At 39.8% G+C, this 21,718-nt stretch overlaps 1 protein-coding gene across 1 annotated transcript in view; it reads right to left on the bottom strand.

The window, feature by feature from the left end:
* The window catches only part of KNTC1 (kinetochore associated 1), a 1,377,837-nt gene that overhangs the window by 1,231,494 nt on the left and 124,625 nt on the right, over positions 1–21,718 (bottom strand). The window contains exons 8-18 of the mRNA XM_053701768.1: positions 20,373–20,483; positions 17,080–17,173; positions 16,814–16,866; positions 16,588–16,703; positions 16,317–16,371; positions 13,067–13,165; positions 12,416–12,459; positions 12,251–12,316; positions 12,098–12,173; positions 11,599–11,724; positions 11,426–11,515 (exon numbers count right to left, since the gene is read on the bottom strand). Of these exons, the coding sequence (XP_053557743.1) occupies positions 11,426–11,515; positions 11,599–11,724; positions 12,098–12,173; positions 12,251–12,316; positions 12,416–12,459; positions 13,067–13,165; positions 16,317–16,371; positions 16,588–16,703; positions 16,814–16,866; positions 17,080–17,173; positions 20,373–20,483 (930 nt within the window). The remainder of the gene's footprint in view (positions 1–11,425; positions 11,516–11,598; positions 11,725–12,097; positions 12,174–12,250; positions 12,317–12,415; positions 12,460–13,066; positions 13,166–16,316; positions 16,372–16,587; positions 16,704–16,813; positions 16,867–17,079; positions 17,174–20,372; positions 20,484–21,718) is intronic.

The raw sequence follows: 21,718 nt of genomic DNA, 5'->3' as shown, positions 1-21,718 counted from the left end.
TATCAAACGAGGAAGCAACGGGAAGGGTGGAAACACGTAAGCCATCCTGAAGTCCCAAGGTGCTGTCAGAGCATCTATCAGGACTGCTCCTGGATCCCTGGATCTGGACCCGTAACGAGGAAGCTTGGCGTTCTGTCGAGACGCCATGAGATCTATCTCTGGTTTGCCCCAACGTCGAAGTATTTGGGCAAAGACCTCCGGATGAAGTTCCCACTCCCCCGGATGAAAAGCCTGACGACTTAAGAAATCCGCCTCCCAGTTCTCCACTCCCGGGATGTGGATTGCTGACAGGTGGCAAGAGTGAGACTCTGCCCAGCGAATTATCTTTGATACTTCCATCATAGCTAGGGAGCTTCTTGTCCCTCCCTGATGGTTGATGTAAGCTACAGTCGTGATGTTGTCCGACTGAAACCTGATGAACCCCCGAGTTGTCAACTGGGGCCAAGCCAGGAGGGCATTGAGAACTGCTCTCAATTCCAGAATGTTTATTGGCAGGAGACTCTCCTCCTGACTCCATAGTCCCTGAGCCTTCAGGGAATTCCAGACGGCACCCCAACCTAGAAGGCTGGCGTCTGTTGTTACAATTGTCCAGTCTGGTCTGCTGAATGGCATCCCCCTGGACAGGTGTGGCCGAGAAAGCCACCATAGAAGAGAATTTCTGGTCTCTTGATCCAGATTCAGAGAAGGGGATAAGTCTGAGTAATCCCCATTCCACTGACCTAGCATGCACAGTTGCAGTGGTCTGAGGTGTAAGCGTGCAAAGGGTACCATGTCCATTGCCGCTACCATTAAGCCGATTACCTCCATACATTGAGCCACTGACGGGTGTTGAATGGAATGAAGAGTGCGGCAAGCACTTTGAAGTCTTGATAGCCTGTCCTCTGTCAGGTAAATCTTCATTTCTACAGAATCTATAAGAGTCCCCAGGAAGGGAACTCTTGTGAGTGGAACGAGTGAACTTTTCTTTTCGTTCACCTTCCAAGCCACAAACTGGTAATGCCTGTCTAGGAAGGCAAACCTTAGGTACCGGTAATGATCTTTGTGAATCGGTATGTGCAGGTAAGCATCTTTTAAATCTACAGTGGTCATGTACTGACCCTCTTGGATCATAGGTAAAATTGTCCGAATAGTCTCCATCTTGAACGATGGAACTCTTAGGAATTTGTTTAGGATCTTTAAGTCCAGGATTGGTCTGAAAGTTCCCTCTTTTTTGGGAACCACAAACAGATTTGAGTAAAACCCCTGTCCCTGTTCCGATCGTGGAACTGGATGGATTACTCCCATTAACAAGAGCTCTTGTACGCAGCGTAGAAAAGCCTCTTTCTTTGTCTGGATTGTTGACAATCTTGACAGATGAAATCTCTCTCTTGGAGGAGAGTATTTGAAGTCCAGAAGGTATCCCTGAGATATTATCTCTAGCGCCCAGGGATCCTGAACATCTCTTGCCCAAGCCTGGGCGAAGAGAGAAAGTCTGCCCCCCACTAGATCCGATCCCGGATCGGGGGCCCTCAATTCATGCTGTTTTGGGGGCAGCAGCAGGTTTCCTAGTCTGCTTGCCCTTGTTCCAGGACTGGTTAGGTTTCCAGCCTTGTCTGTAGCGAGCAACAGCTCCTTCCTGTTTTGGTGCAGAGGAAGTTGATGCTGCTCCTGCTTTGAAATTACGAAAGGAACGAAAACTAGACTGTCTAGTCTTGGCTTTGGCTTTGTCCTGAGGCAGGGCATGGCCTTTACCTCCTGTAATGTCAGCGATAATCTCTTTCAACCCGGGCCCGAATAAGGTCTGCCCTTTGAAAGGTATATTAAGCAATTTAGACTTAGAAGTAACATCAGCTGACCAGGATTTTAGCCACAGCGCCCTGCGTGCCTGAATGGCGAATCCTGAATTCTTTGCCGTAAGTTTAGTAAGATGTACTACGGCCTCCGAAATGAATGAATTAGCTAGTTTAAGGACTCTAAGCCTGTCCGTAATGTCGTCCAGAGTAGCTGAACCAATGTTCTCTTCCAGAGACTCAATCCAGAATGCCGCTGCAGCCGTGATCGGCGCAATGCATGCAAGGGGTTGCAATATAAAACCTTGTTGAACAAACATTTTCTTAAGGTAACCCTCTAACTTTTTATCCATTGGATCTGAAAAAGCACAGCTATCCTCCACCGGGATAGTGGTACACTTAGCTAAAGTAGAAACTGCTCCCTCCACCTTAGGGACCGTTTGCCATAAGTCCCTTGTGGTGGCGTCTATTGGAAACATTTTTCTAAATATCGGAGGGGGTGAGAACGGCACACCGGGTCTATCCCACTCCTTAGTAACAATTTCAGTAAGTCTCTTAGGTATAGGAAAAACCTCAGTACTCGTCGGTACCGCAAAATATTTATCCAACCTACACATTTTCTCTGGTATTGCAACTGTGTTACAATCATTCAGAGCCGCTAACACCTCCCCTAGTAATACACGGAGGTTTTCCAGTTTAAATTTAAAATTTGAAATATCTGAATCCAGTCTGTTTGGATCAGAACCGTCACCCACAGAATGAAGTTCTCCGTCCTCATGTTCTGCCACCTGTGACGCAGTGTCTGACATGGCCCTAATATTATCAGCGCACTCTGTTCTCACCCCAGAGTGATCACGCTTACCTTTTAGTTCTGGTAATTTAGCCAAAACTTCAGTCATAACAGTAGCCATATCCTGTAATGTGATTTGTAATGGCCGCCCAGCTGTACTCGGCGCTACAATATCACGCACCTCCCTCTGAGCGGGAGATGTAGGTACTGACACGTGAGGCGAGTTAGTCGGCATAACTCTCCCCTCGTTGTTTGGTGAAATTTGTTCAATTTGTACAGATTGATTTTTATTTAAAGTAGCATCAATACAGTTAGTACATAAATTTCTATTGGGCTCCACTTTGGCATTGCAACAAATGACACAGGTATCATCTTCTGAATCAGACATGTTTAACACACTAGCAAATAAACTTGCAACTTGGAAATACAATTCAAATAGAATAATATTAAAACGTACTGTGCCTTTAAGAAGCACAGAAGATCTATGACAGTTAAAAATTAATAAATTGAAACAGTTATAGCCTCAATCCTTGTAAACAACACAACTTTAGCAAAGGTTTAATCCCATTAGCAAAGATAACAATTTCTGAAAGCAGGAAACAAATTACAGAATAAAAGTTTTTATTTCAGTCAAACTATAATTCTCACAGCTCTGCTGAGAGAAATTACCTCCCTCAAAATAAGTTTTGAAGACCCCTGAGCTCTGTAGAGATGAACCAGATCATGCAGGGAATACAATGAGTTGCTGACTGAAATATTTGATGCATAGTAAAAGCGCCCCTCCCCCCCACACACAGCAGTGAGGGAGAACAGAAACTGACAGAAAAAACAGATTTAAGCAACTGCCAAGTGGAAAAATGGTGCCCAAACATTTATTCACTCAGTACCTCAGCAAATGAAAACGATTTTACATTCCAGCAAAAACGTTAAACATAATCTCTAGTTATTAAACAGCTTTATGTCTTTCTTACAGTGTAATTCTAGTGAAGTACCATTCTCCCAGAATACTGAAGTGTAAAGTATACATACATGACATTATATCGGTATGGCAGGATTTTCTCATCAATTCCATTGTCAGAAAATAAAAACTGCTACATACCTCTATGCAGATTCATCTGCCCGCTGTCCCCTGATCTGAAGTTTACCTCACTCCTCAGATGGCCGAGAACAGCAATATGATCTTAACTACTCCGGCTAAAATCATAGCAAAACTCTGGTAGATTCTTCCTCAAACTCTGCCAGAGAGGTAATAACACACTCCGGTGCTATTTTAAAATAACAAACTTTTGATTGAAGATATAAAACTAAGTATAATCACCATAGTCCTCTCACACGACCTATCTAGTTGCTGGGTGCAAGAGAATGACTGTGAGTGACGTAGAGGGGAGGAGCTATATGCAGCTCTGCTGGGTGAATCCTCTTGCACTTCCTGTAGGGGAGCAGTTAATATCCCAGAAGTAATGATGACCCGTGGACTGATCACACTTAACAGAAGAAAAGGTTTTTTGGGTTTTTTTTGTTTGTTTTTTTTTGTATGCATTTCCCAAATATGAAACTGACAGTCTGCAAGAAGGAAATATACTGATAAACCTGAATCATGGCAAATATAAGTACAAACATATATTGAGAACTTTAAATATAAAGTGCCAAACCATAGCTGAGAGTGTCTTAAATAAAGTAAACGTACTTACCAAAAGACACTCATCTACATAAAGTAGATAGCCAAACCAGTACTGAAACGAGAATCAGCAGAGGAAATGGTATATAAGAGTATATTGTCGATCTGAAAAGGGAGGTAGGAGATGAATCTCTACGACCGATAACAGAGAACCTATGAAATAGATCCCCGTTAGGATGACCATTGCATTCAATAGGTAATACTCCCTTCACATCCCTCTGTGATTCACTGCACTCTGAGAGGAACCGGGCTTCAAAAAAGCTGAGAAGCGCATATCAACGTAGAAAACATAATTTATGCTTACCTGATAAATTTATTTCTCTTGAAGTGTATTCAGTCCACGGGTCATCCATTACTTATGGGATATATTCCCTTCCCAACAGGAAGTTGCAAGAGGATCACCCAAAGCAGAGCTGCTATATAGCTCCTCCCCTCACATGTCATATACAGTCATTCGACCGAAACAAGACAAGAAAGGAGAAACCATAGGGTGCAGTGGTGACTGGAGTTTTAATTAAAATTTAGATCTGCCTTAAAAAAAAAGACAGGGCGGGCCGTGGACTGAATACACTACAAGAGAAATAAATTTATCAGGTAAGCATAAATTATGTTTTCTCTTGTTAAGTGTATTCAGTCCACGGGTCATCCATTACTTATGGGATACCAATACCAAAGCTAAAGTACACGGATGAAGGGAGGGACAAGGCAGGAACTTAAACGGAAGGAACCACTGCCTGTAGAACCTTTCTCCCAAAAACAGCCTCCGAAGAAGCAAAAGTGTCAAATTTGTAAAATTTTGAAAAAGTGTGAAGCGAAGACCAAGTCGCAGCCTTGCAAATCTGTTCAACAGAAGCCTCATTCTTAAAGGTCCAGGTGGAAGCCACAGCTCTAGTGGAATGAGCTGTAATTCTTTCAGGGGGCTGCTGTCCAGCAGTCTCATAGGCTAAACGTATTATGCTACGAAGCCAAAAGGAGAGAGAGGTTGCCGAAGCTTTTTGACCTCTCCTCTGTCCAGAGTAAACAACAAACAGGGAAGAAGTTTGACGAAAATCTTTAGTTGCCTGTAAATAGAACTTCAGGGCACAGACTACGTCCAGATTATGCAAAAGTCGTTCCTTCTTTGAAGAAGGATTAGGACATAATGATGTAACAACAATCTCCTGATTGATATTCCTGTTAGAAACTACCTTAGGTAAAAACCCAGGTTTAGTACGCAGAACTACCTTGTCCGAATGGAAAATCAGATAAGGAGAATCACAATGTAAGGCAGATAACTCAGAGACTCTTTGAGCCGAGGAAATAGCCATCAAAAACAGAACTTTCCAAGATAAAAGCTTAATATCAATGGAATGAAGGGGTTCAAACGGAACACCTTGAAGAACTTTAAGAACCAAGTTTAAGCTCCACGGCGGAGCAACAGTCTTAAACACAGGCTTAATCCTAGCCAAAGCCTGACAAAAAGCCTGGACGTCTGGAACTGCTGCCAGACGTTTGTGTAAAAGAATAGACAGAGCAGAAATCTGTCCCTTTAACGAACTAGCAGATAAGCCCTTTTCTAAACCCTCTTGTAGAAAGGACAATATCCTAGGAATCCTAACCTTACTCCATGAGTAACTCTTGGATTCGCACCAATATAAATATTTACGCCATATCTTATGGTAAATTTTTCTGGTAACAGGCTTCCGTGCCTGTATTAAAGTATCAGTAACTGACTCTGAGAAGCCACGCTTTGATAGGATCAAGCGTTCAATCTCCATGCAGTCAGCCTCAGAGGAATTAGATTTGGATGGTTGAAAGGACCTTGTATTAGAAGGTCCTGCCTCAGAGGCAGAGACCATGGTGGACAGGACGACATGTCCACTAGGTCTGCATACCAGGTCCTGCGTGGCCACGCAGGCGCTATCAGAATCACCGATGCTCTCTCCTGTTTGATCTTGGCAATCAGTCGAGGCAGCAGCGGAAACGGTGGAAATACATAAGCCATGTTGAAAACCCAAGGGGCTGCTAGAGCATCTATCAGCGCCGCTCCCGGATCCCTGGACCTGGATCCGTAACGAGGAAGCTTGGCGTTCTGGCGAGACTCCATGAGATCCAGTTCTGGTTTGCCCCAACGATGAACCAGCTGAATGAACACCTCCGGATGAAGTTCCCACTCCCCCGGATGAAAATTCTGGCGACTTAGAAAGTCCGCCTCCCAGTTCTCCAAGCCTGGGATGTAAATCGCTGACAGGTGGCAAGAGTGAGACTCTGCCCAGCGAATTATCCTTGAGACTTCTAACATCGCTAGGGAACTCCTGGTTCCCCCTTGATGGTTGATGTAAGCCACAGTCGTGATGTTGTCCGACTGAAATCTGATGAACCTCAGTGTTGCTAACTGAGGCCAAGCTAGAAGAGCATTGAATATTGCTCTCAACTCCAGAATATTTATTGGGAGGAGTTTCTCCTCCTGAGTCCACGATCAATGAGCCTTCAGGGAGTTCCAGACTGCGCCCCAACCTAGAAGGCTGGCATCTGTTGTTACAATCATCCAATCTGGCCTGCGAAAGGTCATACCCTTGGACAGATGGACCCGAGAAAGCCACCAGAGAAGAGAATCTCTGGTCTCTTGATCCAGATTTAGTAGAGGGGACAAATCTGAGTAATCCCCATTCCACTGACTTAGCATGCATAATTGCAGCGGTCTGAGATGCAGGCGCGCAAATGGCACTATGTCTATTGCCGCTACCATTAAGCCGATTACTTCCATGCACTGAGCCACTGACGGGCGTGGAATGGAATGAAGGACACGGCAAGCATTTAAAAGTTTTGATAACCTGGACTCCGTCAGGTAAATTCTCATCTCTGCCGAATCTATAAGAGTCCCTAGGAAGGAGACTCTTGTGAGTGGTAATAGAGAACTCTTTTCCACGTTCACCTTCCACCCATGCGACCTCAGAAATGCCAGAACTATCTCTGTATGAGACTTGGCAACTTGAAAACTTGACGCTTGTATCAGAATGTCGTCTAGATACGGAGCCACCGCTATGCCTCGCGGTCTTAGAACCGCCAGAAGTGAGCCCAGAACCTTTGTAAAAATTCTCGGGGCCGTAGCCAACCCGAAGGGAATAGCTACAAACTGGTAATGCCTGTCTAGAAAGGCAAATCTTAGGTACCGATAATGATCTTTGTGAATCGGTATGTGAAGGTAGGCATCCTTTAAGTCCACTGTGGTCATGTACTGACCCTCTTGGATCATGGGTAGGATGGTTCGAATAGTTTCCATTTTGAATGATGGAACTCTTAGGAATTTGTTTAAGATCTTTAAGTCCAAGATTGGTCTGAAGGTTCCCTCTTTCTTGGGAACTACAAACAGATTTGAGTAAAATCCTTGCCCTTGTTCCGTCCGCGGAACTGGGTGGATCACTTTATTACTAGGAGGTCTTGTACACAGCGTAGAAATGCCTCTTTCTTTATTTGGTTTGCTGATAACCTTGAAAGATGAAATCTCCCTTGTGGAGGAGAAGCTTTGAAGTCCAGAAGATATCCCTGAGATATGATCTCCAACGCCCAGGGATCCTGGACATCTCTTGCCCACGCCTGGGCGAAGAGAGAAAGTCTGCCCCCCACTAGATCCGTTTCCGGATAGGGGGCCATCCCTTCATGCTGTCTTAGGGGCAGTAGTAGGTTTTCTGGCCTGCTTGCCCTTGTTCCAGGACTGGTTAGTTTTCCAGGCCTGTCTGTAACGAGCAACAGTTCCTTCCTGTTTTGGAGCGGAGGAAGTTGATGTTGCTCCTGCCTTGAAGTTTCGAAAGGCACGAAAATTAGACTGTTTGGCCTTTGATTTGGCCCTGTCCTGAGCAAGAGTATGACCCTTACCTCCAGTAATGTCAGTGATAATTTCTTTCAAGCAGGGCCCGAATAAGGTTTGCCCCTTGAAAGGAATATTAAGCAATTTAGATTTAGAAGTCACGTCAGCTGACCAGGATTTAAGCCATAGCGCTCTGCGCGCCTGGATGGCGAATCCGGAGTTCTTAGCCGTTAGTTTAGTTAAATGTACAATGGCATCAGAAACAAATGCATTAGCTAGCTTAAGTGCTCTAAGCTTGTCCATAATTTCATCCAATGGAGCTGTGTGAATGGCCTCTTCTAGAGACTCAAGCCAGAATGCCGCAGCAGCAGTGACAGGCGCAATGCATGCAAGGGGCTGTAATATAAAACCTTGTTGAACAAACATTTTCTTAAGGTAACCTTCTAATTTTTTATCCATTGGATCCGAAAAAGCACAACTATCCTCCACCCGGGATAGTGGTACGCTTAGCTAAAGTAGAAACTGCTCCCTCCACCTTAGGGACCGTCTGCCATAAGTCCCGTGTAGTGGCGTCTATTGGAAACATTTTCCTAAATATAGGAGGTGGGGAAAAAGGCACACCGGGTCTATCCCACGCCTTGCTAATAATTTCTGTAAGCCTTTTAGGTATAGGAAAAACGTCAGTACACACCGGCACCGCATAGTATCTATCCAGCCTACATAATTTCTCTGGAATTGCAACTGTGTTACAGTCATTCAGAGCCGCTAAAACCTCCCCTAGCAATACACGGAGGTTCTCAAGCTTAAATTTAAAATTAGAGATCTCTGAATCCGGTTTCCCTGGATCAGATCCGTCACCCACAGAATGAAGCTCTCCGTCCTCATGTTCTGCAAACTGTGACGCAGTATCGGACATGGCTCTCACAGCACCAGCGCGCTCTGTCCTTATCCCAGAGCAATTGCGCTTGCCTCTTAATTCTGCCAATTTAGATAATACTTCTGTCAGGGTATTATTCATAATAGTAGCCATGTCTTGTAAAGTGATTTGTATGGGCGTCTCTGATGTACTTGGCGCCACAATATCACGCGCCTCCTGAGCGGGAGGCGAATGTACTGACACGTGAGGAGAGTTAGTCGGCATAACTTCCCCCTCGTTGTCTGGTGATAATTCCTTTACAGATAAAGACTGACCTTTATTATTTAAAGTGAAATCAATACATTTAGTACACATATTTCTATGGGGCTCCACACTGGCCTTCAAACATAGTGAACAAACAGATTCATCTGTGTCAGACATGTTTAAACAGACTAGCAATGAGACTAGCAGGCTTGGAAAACACTTTAAAATAAATTTACAAGCAATATAGAAAACGCTACTGCGCCTTTAAGAAGCACAAAAAAACTGTCACAGTTGAAATAACAATGAACCAAATCAGTTATAGCAACCAAATTTTCACAGTAAATGTATTAAGTTAGCAGAGCATTGCACCCACTTGCAAATGGATGATTAACCCCTTAATACCCAAAACGGATAATCAATAGAGAAAAAAATGTTTTTTAACACAGTCAAACACACTGTCACAGGTCTGCTGTGACTGATTACCTCCCTCAAAATGACTTTTGAAGTCCCTTGAGCTCTCTAGAGACGTCCTGGGTCATGCAGGAAGAAGCAGGAAGACTGAGACTGAATTTTTACTGCGCAAAAAAGCGCTAAAATAGGCCCCTCCCACTCATTATTACAACAGTGGGAGCCTCAGTTAACTGTTTCTATGCAGAAATATAAGTCAGCCATGTGGAAAAATTCATGCCCCAATAAGTTTTATCACCAATGTACCTCACAAAAACGATTAAACATGCCAGCAAACGTTTTAAACATCCTTTTTTAAAGAGTATGTATCTCTATTGATAAGCCTGATACCAGTCCTTCTACTGCATTTAAGGCTTATTACATTACTTCAGTATTAGTAGCATTTTCTTAGTCAAATTCCATTCCTTAGAAAATTACTTTACTGCATATACATTAATAAGCCAGATACCAGTCGCTTTCACTGCATTTAAGGCTTTACTTACATTACATCGGTATCAGCAGTATTTTCTTAGTCAATTCCATTCCTTAGAAAAATATTTTACTGCACATACCTTATTTGCAGGAGACCCCGCACGCTATTCCCTTTCTGAAGTTACCCCACTCCTCAGAATGTGCGAGAACAGCCAGTGGATCTTAGTTACTTCTGCTAAGATCATAGAAAACGCAGGCAGATTCTTCTTCCAAATACTGCCTGAGAAAAAAACAGCACACTCCGGTGCCAGTTAAAAATAACAAACTTTTGATTGAAGCAATAATTAAGAATAAAACACCACACTCCTCTCACGACCTCCATCTATGTTGAGGGTTGCAAGAGAATGACTGGATATGACATGTGAGGGGAGGAGCTATATAGCAGCTCTGCTTTGGGTGATCCTCTTGCAACTTCCTGTTGGGAAGGGAATATATCCCATAAGTAATGGATGAACCGTGGACTGAATACACTTAACAAGAGAAATCTAGCACAAACTTACTTCACCACCTCCATAGGAGGCAAAGTTTGTAAAACTGAACTGAATTGTGGGTGTGGTAGGGGGTGTAATTATAGGCATTTTGAGGTTTAGGAAACTTTGCCCCTCCTGGTAAGATTGTATATCCCATACGTCCCTAGCTCATGGACTCTTGCATATTACATGAAAGAAATAAGCATGTGAAGCAGAAGAGTTAAAGTGTCATGCTTTTAGGTCTCAAATGCCTTGCATTTATGACGGGAACAATACATTCTGGACTGTACTAGCAAACTCTTAAGAAGAATGTTATGCAACACATTTATGGGTGGACAACCTAATAGCCTCTCAGTCAGGTGGCAACATATTGTAAGCACACAAGAAAATGTACCACCAGATGAGTGAAGCAGAAAAAAGGTCTCATTTGGGAGTGAACCAGTCATAGACCTAAATCAACCTAGTTGAAACTTGCATAAACTGTAGCAAATGGTTCATGCAAGGAAGTACAAAAATGTCAATAACTAGTTTTGTGAAGAGTAAATATTTGATTTTTAAAGGAGGGACCACAAATTATTAAATCACTAATGCCAACAAAGACATTGAATGATGAATCAAAATACTCCAAAGTTTACGTACAAATGGTTTGTATGATTCTATGAATTTGTTATAATTTCTTTTTATTACGTTTGGTCAAATTAGAACAAATTTGTAGAAAATTGAAAATACTCTGCAATATTTTCCTTAGATTGTAAATATAACAGTCAAAGTAGAATCTGACCTAGGACACAATCATAAATTGGTAGTTTAATTATAAGCAAATTTAAATATTTCTCATATCAAATTATTATAAAGTTAATAAATGCACTCACCCTTGCCTTTGCATAATTAAGCATATCCAAAGTTGTTTCATATGATGGCCATGGGGCATTGATGCAATACTCGACCACAAAATTATCATCCTGTTTATTTAGAAAAGACCATATTTAACAACCACAGATAGTTTATAAGAAATTTGTTGCAATACTTCATCTATAATAAATACCTTTATTTTATGCAAATTTGCTTTAGCTTCATCCACAAGTTCCTCCCAGAGACTCTGTCCATAACTTCCAATTGAAGCAGATGCCAGTCTCTCTAGTACAATATTCAGCTTGACTTTGTAGACAAGCTGGCAAAAATAAATGATTCAGCCACATCACATACAGCATTCTAAATCAAATATTTGATTATTTTAGAATTCATATTTTATTAGCCTGTAGATGTGCATTCTGAGGTTTCCGGTACTTCCAAATACAGAAGGCGGAGTCCTTTTGTGCCGTTCAACTATTTTCAAAGCAAAATTTAAACTTGTGAAACAGCAACACACTAAAATCTGTATTTGCACAGATTTCAGTGTTTTGATCTTTCATAATTATAAATTTGGCTCCGAAAATAGCCGAACGGCCAAAGGGACACCTTCTTCGGCATTCATAGGTATCCACAACCTCCAAATGTACACCTCTATTAGCCTGTTCCATTAAAAGAAAATTACATATTTTTACCTCAACGTCCAACCCAAACTGGATAGCAAATTTTTCGGCTTCATCAAATTTATGCTTGTGGAGTAAACGACTTAACCTAAAATAAATAAATTCAATATAATAACAGGTTGTTTTTTTGTTCCAATTATTTTCTTTTATGCCCATTTACTTCACCTGTTTTCCGGTAATGCTTCTGTCAGGCATCTCAAGGCCAGGACTGAGACAATGTTATCAGTAGACCTAAACATAAGTATAATTATTTATTAAATAAAATAATAAATAAAATAAAAACAATTATTAACATGTTGAAGTTATCGTAAAAATTTAAAATGAAAATACCTTTCATTACTATCATAAACTCCTTCTAGGAGGTAAATTGAATCCTAAAATAGAAAACAATTTAAGAATCAAGTATTGATAAATTAACAATTTAACCTTTCTATTAAAATGTGTAAATAAGTACTATTGTATGCAAACTTTTTCTGTGGAAAATCCTATAATGTATTAAAGATCTGGATTTGCACAAATCTTTGTGTGTTGCACTATTAAACGAGTACCTGCACCTTTGAAGAGCCAAATGCGGTTACCCATGGCAATATTGTTTATAACAACGAATGCCGAATGCACATGCCGATAATGTGTCAGACTGAATAACATAAATAGATGTAAACAAAAGTGTAGATCCTCAAATTTAATTTTGGTCCATATAAAATTAACTGCGCAGTTTGACAGAATAACATCTTTAAAAAGGAAATACTGTCAATGCTTTCTATGATGATGAAACACCTCATGTAACATGAGAATTTGGAAAAGTCACATTCCTAAAAACAATCCAGAATATCTAACTGTATATACAGGGAAGCATCAAATGAATTACCGGACTACCTACTATGAGAATTCTAAATTTGTGTATCTGAATGTCAATATAATTAATAATAATTAATAACAATATTTCTTATATTCATAAATTCTAAGACAATAAAAACATACCATGCTGATTCCCATTTGAACAAGTGTAGATATATCAGACACTTCAACTGAATATAAGAGATTCATGGACGGTAAAGAATAAACTGCAAGATTTCTCATCTAGAAAGCAGCAACATTAATTAATTAGAAATTTAATCAGAACAGGTAAAAATATAAAATACTTATAGACAATACCCTTGTGAGATACATTAATCTTAAATGACAGCTGTCTCTTCAATGCACTAACTTGAACAAACGTTTTCACCTTTGAGTTAAACGTCTTCCCCAAAGTAAAAGAATGATGCTCATTAGGTGTAAGATTATTATATTGAGTATATTAAAGGGACAGAACACCTCACAAATTTAATTTATGTTTTGGATACAACATGCCATTTTAAACAACTGTACAATGTACTTCTATTATTAAATTTGCTTCATTCACTTGTTATCCTTCAATGAGGAAACAACATTGCACTACTGGCAGCTAGCTAAACACATCTAGTTAGCCAATCACAATAGACAAATGTGTGCAGGCGCCAATCAGTAGCTAGTTCCCACTAGTGTAGGATATATGTGTATTATTATTATTTTTTTTCAACAATAGATACCAACAGAACGAAGCACATTTAAAAAGAGAAGTGAATTTAAAAAAGTGTCTTAAAATTACATGCTTTTCCTATCCCTTTAACTAACGTATGTTCTAGAGCAGTCTATAGCAGCAGTGCTTGTAACTATGTATAATAGATGTGTGCATTCAGCTATATCGGCCTGATTCGAATGCAGAAGATGGCGGCCACTATGATCTGGCTTTGCACAAATTATAGTGTGTTGCACTTTCACAAGAATTTATCTGGCTACAAAAATTGCTGAATGTTGCTTGTGGCCATCATCTTCAGCATTCAGATCGACCTGAAATAGCCAAATGCATATCTCTAATGCAGAGCTTTCCAAACTTTTCATGTCGGTGACACACTTTTTAGACCTAAATCATTTCGCGACACAGTGATTCAGTTGTACAAGCAAACAGGAGGTTAAACTAACTTGTTTTAAGAGATACGGACACATACATAAATTATATAATAACGAAATGTATTTACAAGTAACAGTATGTATGTGTAAGAATTTAAAAAAAGTTTAACAACACCAATAGTTACTTACTATTTTAATGGGATGTATGAGGTTGATGGAATGAACACAGTTTCTGAATATTTGGTGGGATATTAGACACTCGCATTTTTAAGCTTCCCCTTCCTATCCATATATCTAGAGCAGGAACAGCAATGCACTACTGGGAGCTAGCTGCAAAAAACCCCCACTGACTTCTGACTTCAGCTCAGCGTTTAAGCTGCCGCCCTCAGAGCTCGGTGAGTCCGATTGAATACTGCCCACGCTGCAAACACACTGCTGTCCCACTCACTGACTACACATGCAGCCACGAGCCGATTGAGGAGACTACATGTGCAGTCAGGTGCCAATGTGCCCCCAAAGCCACCAATGGGAATAGTTTCAGTTCCCACTGAGCTGCGCCAATAGGTTAAGATGATCTGTGACACCCTAGGTATCAATCACGTGTCAACCATGTGATATGCGTAGCAGGCAGGCAGAAAGTCAGAAACCAAAAAAAAAAACATTAAAAAAAATTAAAATGTAAAAAAATTTGTGCTGAAGCAGGGACACACCTAGACACTGCTGCCGACACACTAGTGTGTCCCGACACACAGTTTGGAAAGCACTGCTCTAATGTATAACATTGCAATAAACAATGTTGCAAATGCTGCTGCCAGATGGTTTAAAAAAACATGCTCACTTAGGATTATTTTTTAACAAAACATACCAAGAGAACTAAGCAAAATTGATAATAGAAGTAAATTGAAAAGTTGTTTAAAGTCTCAAGCTCTATCTAATCAAATTAAGTTTGATTTTGCCTTTATTATCTCTTTAATGTTTTAAAACAAATTAACACCAACCATTTGCCTTATTTTGAGGAGCCAATCTGGGCTTTAGTCTGCAGGCTAGCCACTCAAAGTTAGCGCATAGTAAACTGTTTTGCAGTTATTAGTCTATTATCTAGTAAAGCTAGGGAAAGATCTGTGCAAAGTTAGCCTTGAGAAGTCAGCAGGGTGCATTTCATGTTCCGAGTGTTAGAAATTAATCAATTTTCAGAACTAAATTACATGAAAAGGGGCTAAATATATACTGAATGTATAATGCACAGTTGTTTTATTACACATAACTAAACATTTTATAAAATAAAGTCAAGTTGTTTATTGACACTTTAAATAGCTGTCTAAATGAGCAAGAATATGGCATCATATTTCTGTTTCAATATTTCTAAGGGGAGGGGGGATTAACAACTTTTCCCTAAAAATCTTGGAATTCATAGGGGTCTATTTAACAAGGGCCGAATGGCCCCTGTTTCCCTTGTTTCCGCGCGAGCCTTCAGGCTCGCCGGAAACAGGAGTTAAGAAGCAGACCGCTGCTCCTAAACTTATACGCCGCCTCTGAGGTGGCGTATAGCAATCCGCCCGATTATGTACGATCAGGCTGATTGACACCCTCTGCTAGCAGCCGATTGGCCGTGAATCTGCAGGGGGCGGTATTGCACCAGCAGTTCACAAGAACTGCTGATGCAATGATATATGCCGACAACGTATGCTGTCCGCATTTATCGATGTGCGGCGGACATGGTTCGCTATAGCGGATCATGTCTGTCCACACATATATAAATAGACCCCATAGACTCAAGGTGCTGACCTAAAAGCATGATCACCTAAATTATTGATTTTGGAAATAGTATCGGATACCCTATGATTAACCACAACAGTCAAACGTCTATGGCATTAATATTATTATGTTTAATTAAAATTTGCAGCAGCCTCAGTTACAAAAAGAAAAAGGATTTTATATTTGTAGATGTGCCCAAAGCATGGTTTCCATTTGAATGCTTGCCATAAGATCATTCTCTATGTCAGACAAAACTGTGCTGCTTTATAGAGAACACAGACATTAGGTGGTTATAAATCACTCTTTAAAACAAAGAGCTAGTTTTATGATTCCATTTTCCTATTCAATGTGTCTCTGAATAAAAGTCAGAATTATCCCTTAGGAAATACAATTTACTGAGGCATCATAACCCCCCCCCCCACACACACACACACACACCACCACCACCAAAAAAAAAACACTATATAAATTACTAATATTTAATATAAAAGCTGCAAAATAAGATGTAAAAAAAAAAAATTGTAATTCTACAGAAAATAAACTGTACCTGTTTGTCATTAGGAATGGTCAGTGCAATCAATTTAAGGTTTGCATCTCGCTGCCTTTAAAGACACAATTAACACATATATGAATAGTGTTCATGCATTTTAAACAAATAGTTACATTTTGAACAATTGTTATTTTGTATTGTGCTGCCAAATTCTGTAGCACTGGGTACACTGACACTTGCTCATGGTAAGTAAAGAAAAATAGATATATGAAAACAGATAAATAAAACAAATTAGTAAATATGAAGAGCTTATCGAAATACAATATACCGTGTAACTGAAGTTGAAGAGTCTCCTTCTGTTGTTAGCAAAAAATCAGATATGCGGCAGGATGGCCAATCCCATATCAAAACTAATGTGTAAATATCCCAAACACTCAAAATATCCTACAATATTAAAACATATAAACGTAAGCACAGATACCAACATTTCTAAAAATATTAAGAAAAGTTTATCAGAATTTTTAAATAACAATTAAGCAAAATTACAAACTTACATCCTCATCCAAAACAAACAGCAGATTGTCCAGGAATTTAAATGTTCTTGCCCCTTTAAATACATAAACAATTCAATATTTAAAAAATATATATATATTTTGTTTATGTAAGTTAAGCAAAATAGAGAGAATCACACAAAAAAATGTTTTCACAAGTAGATGAGAAGAAAAAACTTCAGATAATGCAGACATGAAATGATATAGAACTCTTGTATATCTTACTAACATTAGGGGGGGGGGGGCAAATAAAATGTTAATATAATTACCTTTAATCATACTTGAGTCAGCAAGATTTTGAATTCCTATGTTTTTTTTAATATTGTTCATCTTCCATTTAGAAAGCACATAGTCACCTTTTCCCTAGGGGAAGAAAAAAAAACATTTCTTGATGGTAATAAAGACAAAGAAAAAAACTAAAATACTAATGAATAATTATGTAGACTCAACTAAAAGGAGCAATGAAATTACAATATCCCTGGGTCTTTGACCTAAAAACATGATGGAGAGAGTCATTGAGTCCTCACATGTGGGAATTTCCATCCCGACTACTAGGAGGAAGCAAAAAACCACATGTGTTCAGGGGGAGTCTTCCCCACAACCAAATATGTCTTATGAATTAAAGCTTTAAGCAAAGCAGCTAAAGAGCTATAGCTTTCTGACTTTTGTGAAGCACAGAAAAATTAACAAAAAGAAGAAAAAAGCCTGAAATCTTTTGTGTCTTCCACATAATATTAGAGAGCTTTCATGACATCCATGTTGTGAATAAGTCGCTCCTTAGTATTCTTAGGAGCTGGGCAAAAAAAAAAGGAACCAAAATATCCTATTTGATACATACACCACTGTAGAAATAACTACTGCGGAGAACAGCCTTATGATGAAAAGTCATAAAAGGAGGTTTGCAAAACAAGGCTGAAAGCTCAAAAACCTTCTGGCACAAGAAATAGCCAGAAGAGTAAGAACCTGTATAAGATAAAAGTTGAAGGTCTAAACCATTCATAGGCTCAAAAGGAGTTTGAAGAATCATCTAAACCATATTAAGTTTCACAGGAGAAACTGGACAAATAACTGCTTTAAAGGGACAGTCTAGTCAAAATTAAACTTGCATGATTCAGATAGGGCATGCAATTTCCCATCTTTTTAAACAAGAACTATTTATATATACTATTTATATATTACAAGACCAGAGACTTCATATTTTGCATTACTTTCTTTTACTACTCGTGTGCAGCCTTAAAAGTACATAAATCACAAAAACAGTTAAAATAATACAGAGAAAAAAGAGCCTACATAACTAGCCAATGAGAATGCTAGGTTAGAGACCAGGGTAAAAATGGACCAATCAGATGACCCATATTGACCATAAACAGACCAATGTGCAACCCATCTTCCTCTTTCTTTTGCAGCAACAAGATAAGTGTGAATTTGTTTCTCCGTATATTCTTATATTAAATTGCATTGTTATTTGAATGCAAGTGTGAGGAAAACATGCAAACCAGCCACTTTCTGCTATATACAGAAAAACTGTTACGATGAAATTTGTTCAGTTTAATAAACAAAGGCCAGCAGCATCAATCCGCAACTAGTCAGCAAGCCACTTACTGCACTAATACAGAATCCTCTCACGGAAGCCGACACCACTCCGAAGCAGAAGAGGAAGGTCACATAACTAGGTTGAAAGAAGCTGCGCCATTAGGCAAAGCGTGCGTTTTCAATCTGGCTCAAAAACTAAACAAAACACTTAGTCAAATATAAGCCATCGTAGTTACAAAAATAACCAACAGAGACAATAAAACCTCTGCCATGTCCCACAAAGTTAATATAATTCAAAAGACAACAATGGTAGTACTTTACAGTTAAAACAAAGGAGTCAGAAAAAGGAGTTAACCCCTTCATACCCATAAAGGGAATTAACTCTAAGTCTCTTGCCACATACAATAAAAAGTGCCTGCATACTGCCTGTAGAAAATCCTCAACTAAGGATTCTTTCTTTAGTCCCAATAATAAAAGCAGAGAGCTATTCTTTAATTTTAAAAACTCGGAAGGGCAAGTCTCCTCACCTAAAAGACAAAATGCACTTACCTGCAATCTAGCTGTCCAGCAGGGAGACAGCTTACAAGGCGTGAAAGAACACATACTCCTTACAGAGGCCTGTAGAAAAAAGAAAGAACAGAATAAATCTACTCTGGCTTTCTATACTAGGGCAGCAATATGTTAGGAAAAAAAAAAAAGAGCAAGGACCACCTCACAAGTCCCTTAACACTTTAAAGCCACCACTACTCAACTGAAGAGATTAACGTGGACTACAACTAGACCCAAAAATCTTGCTTGAAGCGAAAGAAATCCAATTTTCTTCAGACACCAAAACTTCACCTCCTCCATTGACAGAGGCAAAGAGAATGACTGGGGATTATGGGTAGGGGAGTGATGCTTCACAGCTTTGCTGTGGTGCTCTTTGCCTCCTCCTGCTGGCCAGGAGTGATATTTCCACTAGTAATTGATGACGTCATAGACTCTAAATTTCTTAGGAAAGAAAAGTGTGTCAGGAGAAGAGCAGGTTATGCAATACCGGTGTCAGAGTACCTTCAAATAGCCTCTGGGCTGTTTATGTGCTGTGGTATGTCACTTACCTGAGGTAGCACCCCTCCACCGGCTTACTCACCAAGCTGTAGCAGTATCCAGTAGAGAGCCCATCCAGTGCTGGTAAGTGTACCACAGAGGATATCTGAAAGAAATACCGGTATCCCACAGAGGGAGGCTAAGAACAAGTCCCTGCGACACCTAAGGGTAGTTATGGCTGAAGTCCCATAGGGAAATACTGTGCACATAACAGGGTATTCCTTGTGTCCCTGTATCATTAAGCTGTTGTGAAATCTCTTCTGTCTTCTTTGTAAATGATATGTCCCATGGATAAGTGTCTCACATTGGTCTGAGCTCCCAAACATTAATCCATAAGCAAGTAGCTTTAACACCTCTATTCTCAATAAAAACAGAGGAGAGATGGGAGGGAATTTAAGCTCTTGTATGGGGTCTTGGCCTTCTCTTAGTGGCGAGAATTATATTCCACATGTTATGGAGCCCTATGGACTATCATCGATATATGAAAGAAAAGTAGATCAATAAATTCCCCTTTAATTATAACGCAGACTATGGATAATTCTAAATATTTCTTAGGATACAAAATGAATATATATTGAACTCAGAAATTCCTTGGCTTCACCATGCATTTAGATCACCTCAATATTGATAACTTACGCTTAAACATTAGTCCTAAACCAAAAAGATGGTAAATCTAAAATTGTACTTTATATTAAAAAAAAAAAAATGTAAAACTTGGGTAATTCCTGCTGTTTCCCTCCTAGGTCAGTTGAATTTAATTAAGATGCAAATGTTGCAGACTAATAAATCCTCATGCTGCCTTCATTGAGCCCTTGTTATTGTAAGTTGTGGTGGGTCTTATTTTTAATCTTTTATCAAACGTTCATTATACAGCAAGCCACAAAATAAGAATATATAATATATAGCTGCATTGATTAAAATGAGTGAAGTGATTGTTTTTTACCCCTATAATAAGATGGATGTCACTTGTCAGATCACCAACCACAAAACTCAAACAACCATCTGTGTGATATTCCTCTGTTGAAATAAAGCTGGTCTTGATTTTTCCTTCTAGCTGTTAAAAAGAAGAAAAAAAAAAGTATTGGACTAGACAAATTTAACAAGAGTAGCTTGCAAAATTAATGCAAGGATAAAACTGAACGTTCCTATGTATAAAAACAGAATTTATGCTTACCTGATACATTTCTTTCTTTTGCGATGTACCGAGTTCACGGATTCATCCTAACTTGTGGGATATTGTCCTTCCTGACAGGAAGTAGCAAAGAAAGCACCACAGCAGAGCTGTCTATATAGCTCCCCCCTTAACTCCACCCCCCAGTCATTTGACCGAAGGCCAAGGAAGAAAAGGAGAAACTATAAGGTGCAGAGGTGACTTAAGTTTACATAAAAAATACTGTCTTGAATAGACAGGGCGGGCCGTAGACTCGGTACATCGCAAAAGAAAGAAATTTATCAGGTAAGCATAAATTCTGTTTTCTTTTGCAAGATGTACCGAGTCCACGGATTCATCCTAACTTGTGGGATACCAATACCAAAGCTTTAGGACACGGGTGAAGGGAGGGACAAGACAGGAACCTAAACGGAAGGCACCACTGCTTGCAAAATCTCTCCCCCAAAAATAGCCTCCGAAGAAGCAAAAGTGTCAAATTTGTAAAATTTGGAAAAGGTATGAAGCGAAGACCAAGTCGCAGCCTTACAAATCTGTTCAACAGAAGCATCATTTTTAAAAGCCTATGTGGAAGCCACCGCTCTAGTGGAGTGAGCTGCAATTCTTTCAGGAGGCTGCTGTCCAGCAGTCTCATAAGCCAAACGGATGATGCTTTTCAGCCAAAAGGAAAGAGAGGTAGCCGTAGCCTTTTGACCTCTAAGCTTTCCAGCATAGACTAAAAACAAAGATGATTGGCTGCAAATAAAACTTCAAGGCACGAACCACGTCCAAGTTGTGCAACAGACGGTCCTTCTTAGAAGGAGGATTACGACAGAGAAGGAACAACAATTTCTTGATTGATATTCCTGTTAGAAAAAACCTTAGGGAGGAACCCAGGTTTGGTACGCAAAACCACCTTATCAGCATGGAAAACAAGATAAGGCGAGTCACATTGTAATGCAGATAATTCAGAAACCCTTTGAGCTGAAGAGATAGCAACTAGAAACAGAACTTTCCAAGATAGAAGCTTAATATCTATGGAATGCATGGGTTCAAACGGAACCCCCTGAAGAACTTTAAGAACTAAATTGAGACTTCAAGGCGGAGCAACAGGTTTAAACACAGGCTTAATTCTAACTAAA

Source organism: Bombina bombina, chromosome 2 (genome assembly GCF_027579735.1).
Source record: "Bombina bombina isolate aBomBom1 chromosome 2, aBomBom1.pri, whole genome shotgun sequence".
Classification (NCBI taxonomy): domain Eukaryota; kingdom Metazoa; phylum Chordata; class Amphibia; order Anura; family Bombinatoridae; genus Bombina; species Bombina bombina.
Note: the sequence above shows the minus strand (reverse complement) of the source record. Positions and strands in the feature narration are given on the sequence as shown.